Genomic DNA, 15,756 nt, shown 5'->3' on the forward strand with positions numbered 1-15,756 from the left:
ATGCGGACACTAGGTTTATTTTACAGTACAACCAATAAAATGCTTGTTTAACAAAGTATAAAACACTTTATAGAGCAGAATGATGTATATGGTGCTAAAAAGCCAAAATGTCCCCACATCAGGATGTACAGTCTTGGTGTAAGTAATCACCTGGGGACGTTTACTGGTGATACTTATTAGTTAAAAATTTGCCCCGTTAATTGTGCTTCCTCCAATGCTTACTGAAAAATTGGGTGTCCTCACCCTCTGAGCCATGCTTAGCTACAAACTCTGTAGTTTTTTTCCTGTCTGTGTTCAGAGCATTTCATTCTTACACAGATGGTGAAAAGAGGTGTTTTCCTAAAAGTATTTTCTGAGAGATAAAGAGATGCAGTGAGACACAGATTTTACCACATTTATGTACTTAAATGGGTTATTTCTGAAAACTTAAAAGTGATCATATTTACCTGCATTAAATTCATGCGTCATGCTCTTTGCTGGTTTAAATACAGTTTTACACTAGACTCAGTAAATTAGAGATTTCCTGTGTTTCAGTGTTGACAGCCCCAGCAGGCAAGACGACGAGCACAAACTGATCGCTCGCTACACCACACGACTGGCAGAGACCGAAGGCACAGGAGTGAGTCGAGCGCATCTCCTCTAAGCCTTTAACTTTAATAGTGCATATGCATGCATATGCTCCGACTACACGGGGATCTTGTTCTGGTTTGTACATGAAACCCATCAACCGTTTGCTTGTGTTTTAGGTGATCCCGACGCGGAGCATCAACTTTGACGCGAACAAACAGAAGAGGGAGCTCATTGCTCAGCTGGAGTCTAAAAACAGGTAGAAATATGTGAACAGGAGCGAGGTGGAGAATTTAACTTGTTGGGGGGGGAAAAACTTTCGAGCTTAAGGTCTCATAAAATATACAAATAAAAAAAGATGTAATTATTTAAAGATATAAGGTTAATATATGAGAGCGAAATCAATAAAAAGTGACAGAAAGAAGCTGAATGGTTTGTGGTCGTATATTTGATTAACCGTTACCAAGTAATTACTTTAAAGGGGGCATGATCAGTTTTTACAGTTTGTTCTTTCACAATAAAAGCACTGTTTGTGTGAACATCTGTGGTCTGGCTGTTAGCTTGTTTGTTTTTTACTCTCTAAATTAAACTTGTGCATCATTCCAAAAAAAGATTCCTCTAAAGCCTGCTGAAGTTCGCCATCTTGCCCCGCTTATTTACAGGCTGTTCATTCCTAAAATACTGTGGTATCAGGCTTCAGCTGACCCGTGTGATTTTCATTTCCCAGAGAGATCTTGGCAGAGATCAAACGTCTCCGTGCAGAGCATGACGCAGCGTGCCAGACCAGCCCGGAGAAGAGCAGCACCAACCCGACTCTGCTGGCCGAGCTCCGTCTGCTCAGGTGAACGCAGTTCCTTTGAGACCTGCTGTTTCTGTACAGAAAATATACATATAATAGTTAAAATGTACATCTTTTAACTTTGTCAGTCACACCCACAGAAAATATGTTTCACAAACAATCGCTTTTTCGCTCGCTGCGCTATAGTTTCCGGATTTTGCCACACCGCCGCGGTCAGAATTGGCGAGAAAACTTGCCGTGTTGCTCTGTGGCGCAGAGGGAGAGTTCTTTATGGCAGATGGTACCAACAGATGGTGGAGTTCACAAAAACACCAAAGAAGGAATCCCTTCCAACGCACTTATTGCGGTTTTCAGTAAAAACAAGTCCTTCAAGCAGAGGAGAGGAACTTGAAAGTGATGGAAACTGCCTGGCTTTGACGTAAACGATAACATTTCTGCCCTGAGAGATGTTAGTCAGGCATTTTTTCCAGCATGTTATGGAAATTTAAATATGTAATAATAATAATAATAATAATAGTAATAGATTGCATATAGATGTAGCGCTTATCGTGAACCTTACAATTCCATTATTCATTCACTCTCACATTCACACACTGGTGGAGGCAGCTACAGTTGCAGCCACAGCTGCCCTGGGGCAGACTGACAGAAGAGAGGCTGTCATATCGTGCCATCGGCCCCTCTGGCCAACACCAGTAGGCGATAGGTGAAGTGTCTTGCCCAAGGACACAACGACCGAGACAGACAGAGCAGGGGATTGAACCAGCAACCTTCCGGTTACAAGATGAGTTTCCAAACCCCCTGAACCACGGTCGAATATTTTAAAAGTGTATATTTTAAAGTGTGAAACAGAGCTGTTATATTAGATTTTTAGTTTTTATTCCAGTTTTCACGCTAACATACCTGATAAAACAGCCACATGGCGGCAGTAGAGTAAACATTTTTCAGATTCAGCACGTAAGAGCCCATCTTTTCTATTTTGTTTCTGTTTGTCTGGAGTTTTCTACTTCCTTCTGGTGGCCATGATTCCAAATGAGGTAAAATCTCTCCAAATTTAAAATAGTATGAGGTAGTCTTGCAGTGAAGTTAACATAGTGCTTTTTCTAGTGTTTCCTCTTACTGAAAACCTGCATTCTTTCTGATGGCCAATTTTTCAGAATTCTCCATCTTCTTTCGTAATCTTTTTTCCAGTTCGGGTCACAGGGAGCTGGAGGCTATTCCAGCTGTTACAGGATGAGATTAGGGTTAAAAAAAAGAAGAAGAAAATGTCACCCAGTGCAAAGTGAATCTGCCAGCAATTTTCCCTCTTGCCCTTGGTCTGGTTTTATGAGTCACTAGTTTCCAGTCTTACTGAATGCACCGTGGTGATCATTCTGTAAATTATGGTATCCGTTAGTCAAAAAGGAGGGTAAGGTAGGGCACGCTTTAGACTGTCGCAGGGTCCTCCGGTTCAGTCACAACCACCCCTTGTTCATAATGACAGCGGTGAAAATGCTCTTCAGGACAGGACTTAATGAATAAATGGTTGACCACACCAGCTATGTCCAACTAGAGTTAATTTGGTACCCATCTTCATGTCTTAACAAGCCTGTAATCAGTAATATTACTGTCTTCGTAATCTCTTTCGTGTTTCCGCTACAGACTCAGAGCTAGATATTGTTACTGGAGAAAACTGCTAAGCTATATCTTAAATAATACAGATAAAGTGGCGTTTCTGAGGTTGTTGGCGAACTTGTTGGCTAGCTTGCGGGTAAAGCGTTACTCTGGGATAACAATAAAACAAAACTCTATTTACTGAATGAGTCAGACTCTTGTTTTCATTTGTTTATTTACTCATTTATCTTGCCACGTGAAGGGAAGCCAGGAAAGAAAGACGAGCTCTGCTTTCGCTTTAATGTCTCATCCAGACCGCATACTGTTTGGTGGGAAAAGATTGTGAATGTTAAACTCTATGCCTGCTGTTAAAGCTTTGTTTCCAGAAAGCCCTGCTGCTGCAGAGCATTTTATCAGTATTTTGAGTGCACTTTTGTGTATATATTCATCTTAATTTGAAGTCCTCAAACAGACTTGGTGTTTCTCTCCCTGCCATCTTACAAAACATTGAGGATTTCTGACTAAAAGTTCACGTAATCTAGCTGGTTTTTTCCCTGGAAAGGCTCTCCTACATGCTCTTCAATAACATCTCTCCTCTCTTATTCATCTATTTATTAACCTCATCACACAGCTGCTTCTGCAGATTGTTTTAGCACTTCAGGACTGTGAATCTAATCTCTTGTTTTTCTTCCATGTTGCATTTCTGATCTTCTCCACATTTTGGGACTTAAATCTATTTTTACTCCAGCTCCCGTCTTCAGCAAGCCTTTGTAATGTGTGTGTGTGTGTGTGTGTGTGTGTGTGTGTGTGTGTGTGTGTGTGTGTGTGTGTGTGTGTGTGTGTGTGTTCCAGACAGAGGAAAGACGAACTGGAGCAGAGGATGTCGTCGCTGCAGGAGAGCAGGAGGGAGCTGATGGTGCAGCTGGAAGGACTGATGAAGCTGCTCAAGGTGAAACACACACACACACACACACACTGATTTAAATCTCCAGCAGTTTGTATTTTCTCACACTAGAGGGCAAAGCCTCCCTTGCTCCTCACACCCCCCTCTTTCTGTCCTTGCAGTAACAAGCCTCATTTTCCCCTCTGATGTTTCTTCCTCTATGACTTTTCTGGCTCTCATTGTGTCTGACCTCTTGTTTTCCATTCTTCTTTTCCGCCCTCTTTGTTTTCCGGCTGCCCATGTTGTGGTCCCTGTAGGATGAGGAACAGCGACAGGCAGTAAGTCCATACCTTTTTGTTGGAAACACTGAAGTAACTGTGGGATTCAGTCCTTATTAGTCACCTGAAATATCACATGCAATCAAAAAGTCAAATCAAAAACAGGCCTGTACATGATTTAAATGTGGCTGATCGCGCTTTCAGAGCGCTCTCCATGTGCATCACTGCAGTTATTTTTCTGGCGATCCCTGTCACGATGCTTCCGCCACACAAACCCAGTCTTTAAACTTTAAAGTCATTTCGGGGAAGAGGAAAAAAAATCACGGAAAGTAGGGCAGGAGGTGAGCAAAGATTGAAAACCTCTTCACGACAGAAAAGAAACCAAAACACTCCCTTTTCCTGCACACTTGCACAACAATCAGCTGACTTCAGTTCATGTGCAGGGAGGAAAATAGCTGAGCGGATGAGCGGCGATTTGGACGTTACTTTTATTTTCAGCGCATAAAAAGGCCCAGAGCGTCATGGTAAAGTGCAAACTACAATCACACCAGAAACAACAGCCGCTAAGGTGACTCATGACTCTTTGCAAGCACTTGCACAGGCAACATGCTAACACAAAGCAAGTGAACAACTCTGGAAACACAGTGACCTTAGAGTGAGTGTGTTTGTGATGACTCCAGTCAAGCAAAGCCTGGTTTTTAACCTGAACCATCCATTTCTAAGTGTGCCTGTTTTTGTAATACTCTGGTCTCGTTTTCATCCTCGTCGTTTAAGTTAATAATTAACTTCTTCTATTTTATGCCACTTATAGGCAATCTACGTCCTAACTTACGACGTACCTGGAAACTCTGTTTAATCCTATGCCATAACCTGACCTTCCCCCCCATGAGAAATTTTACTATATTTTGGGTCGACGCCACCTCATGCCATTCAAATGACTTGAATGGTGCGGAAGGTTGTGATGTAGGGTTAAAACTGGTTTCCGGTTAGAACGTAGATTTACCGCAGAAGTCTAAATCAAGCTTAAGCAGGTCACCTGGGACGTGCCTGGAGGCATCCTGTTCAGATGCCCAAGCCATGTCAGCTGGTTCTAGTAATTAATTGTTATCCAAACTAAAAGGTTAAGTTAGATAAGTCCACACACTGGACGTATATTCAAGCAAAATGCAAAAGGTGTGATCTTGTAATCTAAAACCTTCTCGAAGTAACATTAACCAGCTCTGATAACTCCTCTCATCTTGTAGGCGCAGGCAGCCGGCTCTTCTCACTCCTCTCCCTCTCGGCCGAGCCCGTCAGCCGTCCGCTCTGTAGGTGCTGTACCCTCCCAGGCACACATGTATCCTCCTCAGGACTCCCTCGCTGGGGTGGGAGGTGATGTACAAGAGGCTTTTGCTCAAGGTAGGACTCATTTCTCTCCCACATGGCAACCTTAAAAAAAAAAAAAAGTGAATTGTTTCCCGTTTTATTTTGAAGGTTTATGTCTTATGTCAGTGTTTCTAGTTTCACTTCCTCTGTCTTGTTAGGTAAAATTTCTCCCGGCTGTGTTCCCACCTGTTCGTCATTCCTTGATGTGTATTTATAGTGTGTGTCCTCCAGTGTTCAGCGTCGTGTCGTACCCTCAGATTTGCCTGTGTGTTTCCGGTCTCAGCTTTCATTGTTCGGTTTATGCTTTTGTTCTTTGCCAGCAAGAAAGCTGTGGTTTCTCCTCCTGCCCGCACACAGAGCCCTGACAATTTTGTCTCTAGTATTGTTTAGTTTTGGTATTTTTATTTTTATTTTTTATAAGAATTAGTCTTTCCTGTTCCTCTGTTGGTGTTTGTGTTAGGATTTACATCTGTATTCTGTTACTTTGGAGGTTTGCTTTCTCTCGAGTCCTGTGTCCACTGATTGTCTTCACCTGTGTCTTGTTATCTCATTGAGGTTGTTCCTACTCAGCTCTTTGTGCATAAATAGTTCGGTCTGCCTGTTTGTCCTCGTCAAATCTTTTTTTAACCTTCTGTCTTTGTGTCCTTCCCTATAACAAGAAGGGATATGCCCCGCATATGGACGTAGAAATTACTTCCATTTGTCGGCAGATCAAACTGAAATTGGTTTGACTGATTGATCAGGCATTCTTGGTGTGTGTTCGGTGTCCTGACTGCTGCAATTCCAGCAGTGTGAAAGAGACTCGGCAGCAAGTCAGAATCCTCAATAAAGGCATTTTATACATTTTCTCATTCATCAAATAAATACACGCACTTTGCCGTCACAATGCCACACACAGTTTGCACTTTATTCACTAATTATGCAAAACTATAAGTCGGTTAATTTTCAGAAGAAATTAACTGAGCATAAGACAAATAAGGATTATTTTGAGCTGTGAATTATGCAAAGCTGTTGTAGTAGAGACTAAGAATAAAAGTGCAAAGACGAAAATGAGCTTAACAGGTTCCTCATTACCTAAAAATTGGAGGAAAAACATTTAAATCTCTTGTATTTAAGCACACCAGCATCACAAATCTCAAACTGGCCTCAAAGTGCTTTTTCACACGTCTGCTCTGCTCGCATTTCAGCCCCTTTTTATTCTTTTCCATCATCATTTAAACAGCTCTTTTCATTCACACCAGATTATATGCTGCTGCCACAGCGAGACAGAGTAACAGCACAAATAATCAGGGAACAACAAAACTGTCTAATTACTGTAAATACAAGTGCTGGATAAAATAATGATTGTTTTCTTTGCTCCAGGCCCGAGGAGAAACCTGAGAAACGACCTCCTGGTTGCAGCCGACTCCATCACCAACACCGTGTCCTCGTTGGTCAAAGAGCTTCACTCAGGTTCACACAAACAGAAACGCACTCCTTTTGTTGTAGTTTTGCGTGCAAAGCTGTTAAACATGGACAAGAAATTAGATTTTTAAAACCAAGTCTTCACATTTTTCTACAATAACGTCACTTTTTACTGTCTCCTCTGAGCAGATGACAGTCGGGAGGAGGAGGAGAGATTGCTGAATGGGAAGGAAAGAGGTACAGTATTGTTACCTACATTTTTTTTTAATTGCATTTATGCTGTTTTGAATCGCTTAATTGGCTAACAAAACCTGTATATATGTTAAGTGCAATTACTGAAGGAATCATACAGCTAAATTGACTGATTTAATTATTTCTACTTGATTCAAAATGTTCTTTTTATATTTGGTTATATTATTTTTAAAGTGTTCTCAATATCCTGAAAAGGTATGATTATAATAACAGTATTTAACCAGGGATTATTCTTGCAAAAGTTGATAAAAATGTAGGTTTTCAAGTCTTCAGAAGCTTTCCTTGTTGTTTTTGTAGCACCACGAGACCCAGGGTGGTCATTATGTTGTGGGATTTATGTGGCGTCTGTTTGTGTAGTGCTTCAGATATGCATGGCGAGTGCCTGTGGCAGTTAAACCAGCATAAAATGCTTCGGAGTTGCATGTTTCCTACAAAAAGCCAAGAACACGTAGGCCGATGTTGAGTGAGGCAGAATGCTGATTGGTTGAAAAGTTGGCTTGAATAGTAAAGTTTGGAGTTCTTATCTTTATGAAGATCTTATCACAAAGCAGTCACGCCTTGGTCCCTGTGACTGTAATGACCCGCGCCTCGATCTACTATGAAGATCTTATCTACACGAAGCTTCTTAAGTTATAAAGACTGATGGAGACTGATGTGACTTATCCGGATACATTCAAAAACAGTGTTTTTGTCTGAAAACGGTCCGCATCTACACTATCGTTTTCAGTCGTTTCAGCTCAGTTGTTCATGCACACTGGAACGACTGAAGCACTTAGGTTCCTGTATTGCGCATGCGTGAAACGTAATATTCTTCGACCTGCGTTGTTTCTGTCTGCCGTTTATTTACTTTACGACTCTTTGAAACTAAAATCAAAATTTTAGTGGCTCATGGTGCTGTTACGCCTGTACGAGCCACAGAAAGAAGAATAGAACTAGAATTACTAGAATAGAATCTAGTTTTTAAAAAGTCCTATAAAAATCATGATTTATACTTGCTCTACAGCTCCTTAGAGACCCATTCATTCTGTACTATCTTAAAGTTCAAACAGTGGGAGTTCCCTGCAGGGGCTGAACTTGAACAACCAACTTGAGCACATAAATCTTCGATCCACTTATTTCTGACACTGCCCCCTGGTGATTGTATACAGGCATAGCATGCAAACGTGGGCCTGCATAGCTCTCTTCCTTTGGGGCCTGTATTCATGCTGGTAACCTCACATAAATCCCAGCGGTGCTTTTACATAACTCCAATCCGAACAATTTTAACAAGCCACAAAACTGAAAACACATGCTTGTCTGGAAAAAGGCCTTTAATCTGCAGTAATGCATCGTATTTTATCATCTGCTCATATGGTTTGTATAGAAAATCAGAGTAGCTGTGTTTTACAGTTGAGTTAAGTGGAAGGAAAAGGGCGATATTTCCTTCTGAAACGTGCCTGGAAATTGGATGTAATAAAGGATTATGTGTATTTATTTGCACAACTGTTAAACGGGTGCAAACAGCTGATCTGTGCAGAGGAAAGGAAATTTTGTTGAAAAATGTTACCAAGATAATTTAATCATGATATAGTAGTGCAGCACTATTATGTCTTCTAGTGAAATACAGCCAGCATTAGCAATTCCAGATATAAGATAGTAAGCTCTGCTCTGTTTCTCGACTTTTTCTGATGATGATAGAGCCAAATCTGATTTGTGGATCGCATCGCTGTCTCTCTGCTTACGCTTTAAATCCGCTCGTGCTCGCAGCTTTTCCTGTTCGCCTTCTCCTCTCCAGGTGCGCTCGCCTGCACCGTAGCAAGCTTCGTTAGCATGCCGTCTCATTAGCCATGCTTTATGGAGCCCCTCCTCTTTATGAGGGGACCGCCTGCGGAGGAGAAGTGGCGAAACTACTTCCTGGTCTCGGCCTGAGCGCTCGTTAGAGTACTAACCTGTGATAATAATCCAAACCCCCCCTCCCCTACAGACAGACGAACAGGAGGCCACAGTTAAGTCTTGGAGGATAAATAAAACTACTGCATTAGAGCTGCCTACAATAGAGTTTTTGTCTCTGGAGTTAATTTGTGTGGCACCTGCTAAGTAAGGGCTTCTTTTATGTTTCTGTGCTAGGAGCTGCTCTGCTTCTTATTACAGGTTCTGGCAGGAACCTTTAGCACTTGTTTTAGCCTCAGACTGCTCTGCTGTGCACTAATGAATTGTTCTCTCTCTCTCTTTCTCTGTGTGTTTAGCAAGTTAAAATGCTGACAGGACACAATGTTAAAAGTAAGTATTTTCATGCATTTCCTCTTATTAATTGCATGATAATCAGAACTACTCTAGAGCAGAAGAACAGGGCTGTGTAGGCAGTTTTTCAAACTCAGTCCGGCGTCCTCTAAAAAAGGAAATGTAAGGAAAGGCAAGAAAGATGCTGCGTTCATGTTTTATGGGGGAAAACGGGTTGATTTGATGACTCAATCGAGCTGTTTATGTGTTTGAACTTGTTTGCACAGGCCTCCAAATGGCTTGTTTCTGGTTCCTCGCGGTCAGCTTTGTGAGGTTTTTAATTTTGCTTCATGCAGAAGCAATCAAAGAGGCAAACACACCCCAGTGTTCGACAGGAAGGTGCCGCTTCAGAAAACAAATCAAGCAGTTCTGAGGAAAAACCTTGTGTGCGGCAAACAAAATCCTCCTACAGGAGCAGTTTTGGTTTTCAAATCTTATTTTTAGTTCATGTTCAGCTGTTAACTAAAAGAAGCGACACAAATCAAGGTTATTGCATTTGAAATTAGGTCACAGATTTTTATTTGTTTTAAACAAAATCATATATTTTTTTTTATCCAATGAGATTTTTTTTGTGTGTGTCTGAATCATAAATCATCTAATTTCATAGTAACAAACAACAGCTTAAGGATATGTTTTATTCTAGGAATCCATTTTTTAAGTTTGGGGTTTAACAAATTAAAAATGGTGCCTTGGTGGCTTTTAGGCTAAATTAAGTAAAGTTTGGTACTCTGTTCTCCTTCCAAGAGTCAAATGACAAGATTGCATTAACATAAAAAATACCTGTTGTGTATAAACTGAAAATGAACAAAACAGCTGCTCAGCTGGATATGGTTGACACTTACTGTAGGTGCCCTTCTTGTCATATTACCTGATTTTCATGCTCGACATCATGCTTGCGAGGTTTGGAGCGTGCATTTGTGAGCCATCAAAATTTACGCACACATTTGTAAACCTTTGTGAGACTAGTTACACACGATCACACACCAGGAGTTTATTCCTGACCCAAGTCTGCATGTTGACGCACACCAACGAATGGTTTAGCAGATTGTAATTGGTTAACATAAACAGATGAATCACGGCCGAACAGATTAAAGAGCATAAAGTGATAACGTGTGTCAGCGCTTTACCGTTCCTACATGCCTCGGTAACTTTTCATTGGTTGGCCTGTCCCTCAGGTGGAGTCATGTTTCATCACGGCCAAAGAAGACTGACTGAGTACATCTTCAGATATTCGTTTTTAGCCGACGGGGAGGGGAAGAGCTCCTCTTCCCAATCAACCAATCACGATGCTGGACACCAAACGGCCGCTGGGTCACTACTGATGTATAGATGTGATTCTGTGTGCGTCTGTTCACTGTGATTTTACTTTGTTTTGATTTGATCACGCATAGCTAAATGAGGAATCTGAAACCTGCTGATCTGTACTGTAGCATGTGTGTGCGCTCAGCATTTTTCTTTTTTTTTTCTTTTTTAAGCCACGAGTAAGGTTCGAGTAAGTGAGAAGAAAGATGTTTGTAAAGGTGTAAAGAGCATGAAGGCTTCAGGATGAGGAAGGAGATAAAGCATGTAACATATGAGGTGGAGGAAGAGGAGAAGTCAAAGACTAGAGGCGAGCTGTAAAGTTTTAAGATTTGGCACTGTGTGCTTAGTATTTATTGCTTTAATTTGTTGAGGTTTTTGCCATTTATTCTTCCGGTTTGATTGTTTTTGTGTGTACGAGTGTCGTCGGGTCCTGCTGAGACGATAAGCTTTAATGGGATGTCTACTGCTGCGTCAAGTCCGGCAGAGTGGAGAGTCCTGGTGTCTAAAAACACAGGCTGTATGTAGAAGATGGGCATCGTGTCACAACTTTCTTCCATTGTACAAAATCTAGAAAATATTGTGGAAAAGTGGAAAATCTTCAGCTTATGGCTTTCTAGTTCAGCATTATTTGCGGCTGCTCTCTCTGCTCTGTCTAGATGGCTGAAAAGTTCCAACTTCACAGCAGAAATAAGCATGTTTACAGCCTCTTTTATTCTCTATAGCAACCATACCCATTTAAGACAGCTGTACATGGGGTACCATTTCAATAAAGCACCTACTTGAACTATATTGAGCCTTTCAGTTTGGTGTTATTGGGGGCATTTTTATGCACTGATAACCTTGCTTGCTGTGCTGTTAACTGTGCTAAAAGCCTGTGCAAAGAAACCTGTGCTCCAGCTTTAGCAAGTGAAGTTCTAGTATTCTAAATAGCAGGTATGAGTCTTTAAATTGCCCCCGTACAGTCTGTGGATACAGTGCACCATCTCATCTGAATATGGTGACTTCTAGCTCCAAAAAAATGAAGATGAAGATGGCTCAAATGCAAAAAAACACAAGGCTTAAGAACCGCTTCCGTGTCTCTGAACTGATTTGCTGCCTGATCTTGATCACAAATCAAATCCCTCAGAGACTGCTGCATGTTGTCCATCTTTCTATACAGTCTGTATGTGAAACCTGCCGGTAATGATAACAGCTCAGGGTGTTCAGGCCTCCCTGTGTATCCTGGTACTGCAGTGTGTGTAACTTCAACAGGGTCAATTTTACTAAAGAGTAGCAAAGTTGGAAATACTTACACCCACCAAATGAACAGTTAAACATCATATCAACAGTTTTGAGCAGTTTTGCTGGACTTTTCTGTAGCTTTTTGCTTTTCCGTGTGAAAATCTGAATACTTTCACATCATCAAGATGAAGTCTGCCTCTTATGAAGGGTTATAAGTGCTTTGATTTAAGTCAGAAAGTTTGAGAAGACATATATGCTCTGACTGAACCACACAGGAAACTGTTTTTACTTTAACTTTACTTCAAACCAAAGACATCAGAAGGGATTTATTTAAAATATTCAAAACAATCCAATCCTTTGCTACTTTTTACTGCCTTTTAGAGCTTCCTCCAAAATGCAGGGGATTTGCAGGAGTCGAACTTCTCCGCCCATCAACCCCAAAAATTATGTCTGTATTCAAATCCAAAGAGATTTTATTTTATCCGCAGCATGTTTTTAAACACCTGTACAGGTTGTTGGTTTGCTCTCTTTACTGTTTTGTACGTTTTCAGATCGGTTTCCCTCCCTTTCATCAGCCCTCCAGGTTGTTTGACTGACTTACTGCGACTGGGATTATCACTTTTCGAGTCTGCCAAATGATTGACTGACTGTGTGAGTGAGTTAATAAATACATGAGCTCACGTTTCGTTGCGTGTATGTGTGTGTGAGAAAGTAAGTAAGTGAGTGAGAGAAATTGAGTGCGACAGGTCAGGCGCGTCCTGACATGAAGCTGTAAACACCTTCAGCTCTGCGCCTGCTGGAGCTGATGGTGTGAGTGATAAGTGTGCATCTGTGTTTGATCTGCAATAAATAGTATTTAACATCAAACTAGGAGTTTCTTTGGTCTCTGTGTGCGCTGGTCTTGATCTCTGGAGGACGAGCAAGGCTCCAAAGTGTATATATAATTACCTCTTCCATGATCTCAGCCCTCGATTCCCCTTCTGGTCTTCTATGCAGCGCAGTTTGGCCAAACAAACATATCTAATGTAATAAATCTGTAAAACAAGCTGGAGACCGCAGTCCGCTGTATTCTTGGAAAGTGATCCATTTGTAAAATTCCTTGACTTCCCTCATCTGGTTTGCAGCTTTTCTAAATCCTGTGGATATTGCAGCAACTCACTGAGAACCACCAGAAAAATAAACTATAGGCCAGAGAAACCTGAGAAGTGAGGTGTATGGAGAAGAGTGTTTTTAATCATTCACATGAAGTTCTGGGTCATTAGGAAAACAAAGGCATCATCTATTTTAGCCTAGATGACCCAGTAACCTAAAAAATATACACACCAATTTAGGATTTCAGGGCAAAATAAAATGGAGAAGAATATTCCGATCTTTGGTTTATCCAGAAGCACTGCAAAAATTCTTTAATATAGTATTTTAATATATTTTGTGCATGCGTTGGATGAGGAGACCAGCAGACATCAATAATAATCGATATCAAGTCAGATATAGAATTAGAAAGAGACGTTTAGGTGGAGGTGGGTTAGAAAACTAGGTGTAAATTAAGCAGACTTTATTAATGCCATATTGGGGAAATGCAGACATCACAGCAGCACAAGTGTCAAAAAAACGTGAATTAGAATTAAATGAGAAAAATGAATAAATAAAAAACATAGTGTACAAATACAAAAACCAAAAAACCTATAAAAGAGTCATTTGTACTTTACAAACAGTTGCGATATACAGCCCTGTGGGGATGCTGAAGCATGTAAAATATTTACTCTAAAACTATGTTAATCTGACTCTTGCTGCATTATGCTGTTGCTATAAAAATAAAAGCTCCTTTAGCTCCCTGAAAAAAACCTTTACATTTAACTGAATACTATGAAGGCCACAGGCTGAAAGTAATAAAGCTGTTCTTTACACTACAAGTGTTGTTGGAGCATCAACCTCTTCAGATGCTTTAGATGCTGATAACATTAAAATATTCTGTTAAACAAGCTCAGTATTTGGAGTCTTACTGAAGTAAATGTGTTGCAAGTAGAAGGAACTCTTATTAAAGGGGCTTTAAAGAGTGCCATATTTATCCTGTTACTGGACTGGTTTATGTGTCAACATTTATCAGGCAATAACCCCAGATTAGATCTAAAATCAAACTAGCTTCCATTTACATTTATAGGAAAATGAGAAATCGTACACCTTCCTCTCTTGAGAAGAGGAAGGCTGCGCAGAGGGTAATTAACACTGCCTGAGAAATCACTGGTTGCCCTCTGCCACCGCTGGAGGCCATCGCCAGCTCCTCCTGTCTCATGAAAACCAGGGCCATCACAGGTGACCCCTCCCACCTCGCCCACCACCTGTTTGACCTGCTGCCCTCTGGTTGTCGCCTCAGGTCAATCAGGTCCCACACCTCCAGACTCACTAACAGCTTCTTCCCCTGGGCCATTTGGACTGTCAACAAACACTACCCCTACCAAAAAAAAAAAAGAGTTTTTTGGCAATTATTTCATGGTTCAGGCTTCACAGGATTAACAGAACAATTAAATATCAACCTAACATGTGCACGCATTTAAATAATCTAGCAATTTGTCTCTATTCTTGCTTAATTTTGACATTTTGATGCCAAATTTGAATACCCAAAGAGGCAAAACATCCAGACGCTTCCCTGTGAAATGTAATGGAGTAGACGTCTGTAATAAAAGTTAATTAATATTTAAATTGAGTCAAAGCTGAGTAAAAGTTACTCTCTTACTACTTTGGCTCTCAAACGTCAGCCATTTAAAGAATGACACGAATGTGAGGGCAGCACAATAAGAGCTGCAGTCTGACCAAAAGAGTCCAACATTTCCTCCAAAAGGATCACACACACACACACACACACACACACACACACACACACACACACACACACACACACACACACACACACACAAGGTTCTGTAAGTACACCCACTGCTTTTATGTTTAAACTCTCCCTGATTTAGTGTCCTCATCAGTAACGATCAGCAGCTCACACTTTTCCCAGGAGCTTCCCTCAGAGGTCATGACTCTGTGGAGCGTATGCAGGGGGGGTTTAAACTATAGACTGAATACAGCTCATTGAGACTGTCTGTTGTTGGTGACCTCACTGACTGCTATAAATAACCCCCCCCCCATCCAGTAGTACACCGCCTCATACACTCACAGACACCCAGAGCTGTTGTGACCCTGTGTGGTATAAAGATCAGTTTAGCCTCTTCTTCCCAGAGGTCAAACTGGGATTAAAGTCCTGTCGGGAATCAAAATCAATTTCTTTTCATGTTTATAATAAAATAAAAGTCTCCTGCATCTGACAGTTTATCAATGAATGAGCTTACTAAATATGTAGGTCACTTATCAGGGAAAAACAATCAAATATTTGCTTATTTGAACACATTATATACGGATAAAAATGCTCTGTAGTTTAGCTATCAGAGGTCTCCCTGTTGCTTTTTTATGACAGCATATGGACTGAATAAAAAAACAGTTTAGTGTGAAGATGATGAAAATATTTGTTTATTCCAATTTAGTTTTTAAAACATGAATTTATGCTTTGATTTCAGATGTGATGAATATTGCATTTTGACATTTTTGCAAAAGTTGAAATTGTGTCAATTTAAAATATAATCTACAGCATAATCAGGTCAAAAACTGAACATTTTCATTTGATATTGTGCAGTTTTATTTATAAGTGGATCGAAAACACCTTTTTAGAAGTTAAAGATTCTCAGTGGACAGGGATGTAAAACATTCGGAATAAATTGTTTATCGTGCTTTCGCTTGTAGCTCCATTAATAAACACCTGAGATCACAACAAAAAGGTTAGACAAAAAAGTAAA

At 40.7% G+C, this 15,756-nt stretch overlaps 1 protein-coding gene across 5 annotated transcripts in view; it reads left to right on the top strand.

Annotated features, from left to right (window-relative positions):
- The window catches only part of LOC113037141 (dystrobrevin beta-like), a 43,539-nt gene extending 30,752 nt beyond the window's left edge, over positions 1-12,787 (top strand). For 4 of the 5 annotated variants that reach the window (XM_026193878.1, XM_026193877.1, XM_026193881.1 and 1 more), the window contains 10 exons: positions 535-619; positions 747-826; positions 1,295-1,408; positions 3,809-3,905; positions 4,157-4,177; positions 5,362-5,515; positions 6,845-6,934; positions 7,076-7,123; positions 9,364-9,397; positions 10,573-12,787. In XM_026193878.1, coding sequence (XP_026049663.1) covers positions 535-619; positions 747-826; positions 1,295-1,408; positions 3,809-3,905; positions 4,157-4,177; positions 5,362-5,515; positions 6,845-6,934; positions 7,076-7,123; positions 9,364-9,371 — 697 coding nt within the window. In that variant the 3' untranslated portion in view covers positions 9,372-9,397; positions 10,573-12,787. The remainder of the gene's footprint in view (positions 1-534; positions 620-746; positions 827-1,294; positions 1,409-3,808; positions 3,906-4,156; positions 4,178-5,361; positions 5,516-6,844; positions 6,935-7,075; positions 7,124-9,363; positions 9,398-10,572) is intronic. The other variant, XM_026193882.1, reaches the window with a different exon arrangement.
- Positions 12,788-15,756: the final 2,969 nt, after the last annotated feature.

Source organism: Astatotilapia calliptera, chromosome 15 (genome assembly GCF_900246225.1).
Source record: "Astatotilapia calliptera chromosome 15, fAstCal1.2, whole genome shotgun sequence".
NCBI classification, from domain to species: domain Eukaryota; kingdom Metazoa; phylum Chordata; class Actinopteri; order Cichliformes; family Cichlidae; genus Astatotilapia; species Astatotilapia calliptera.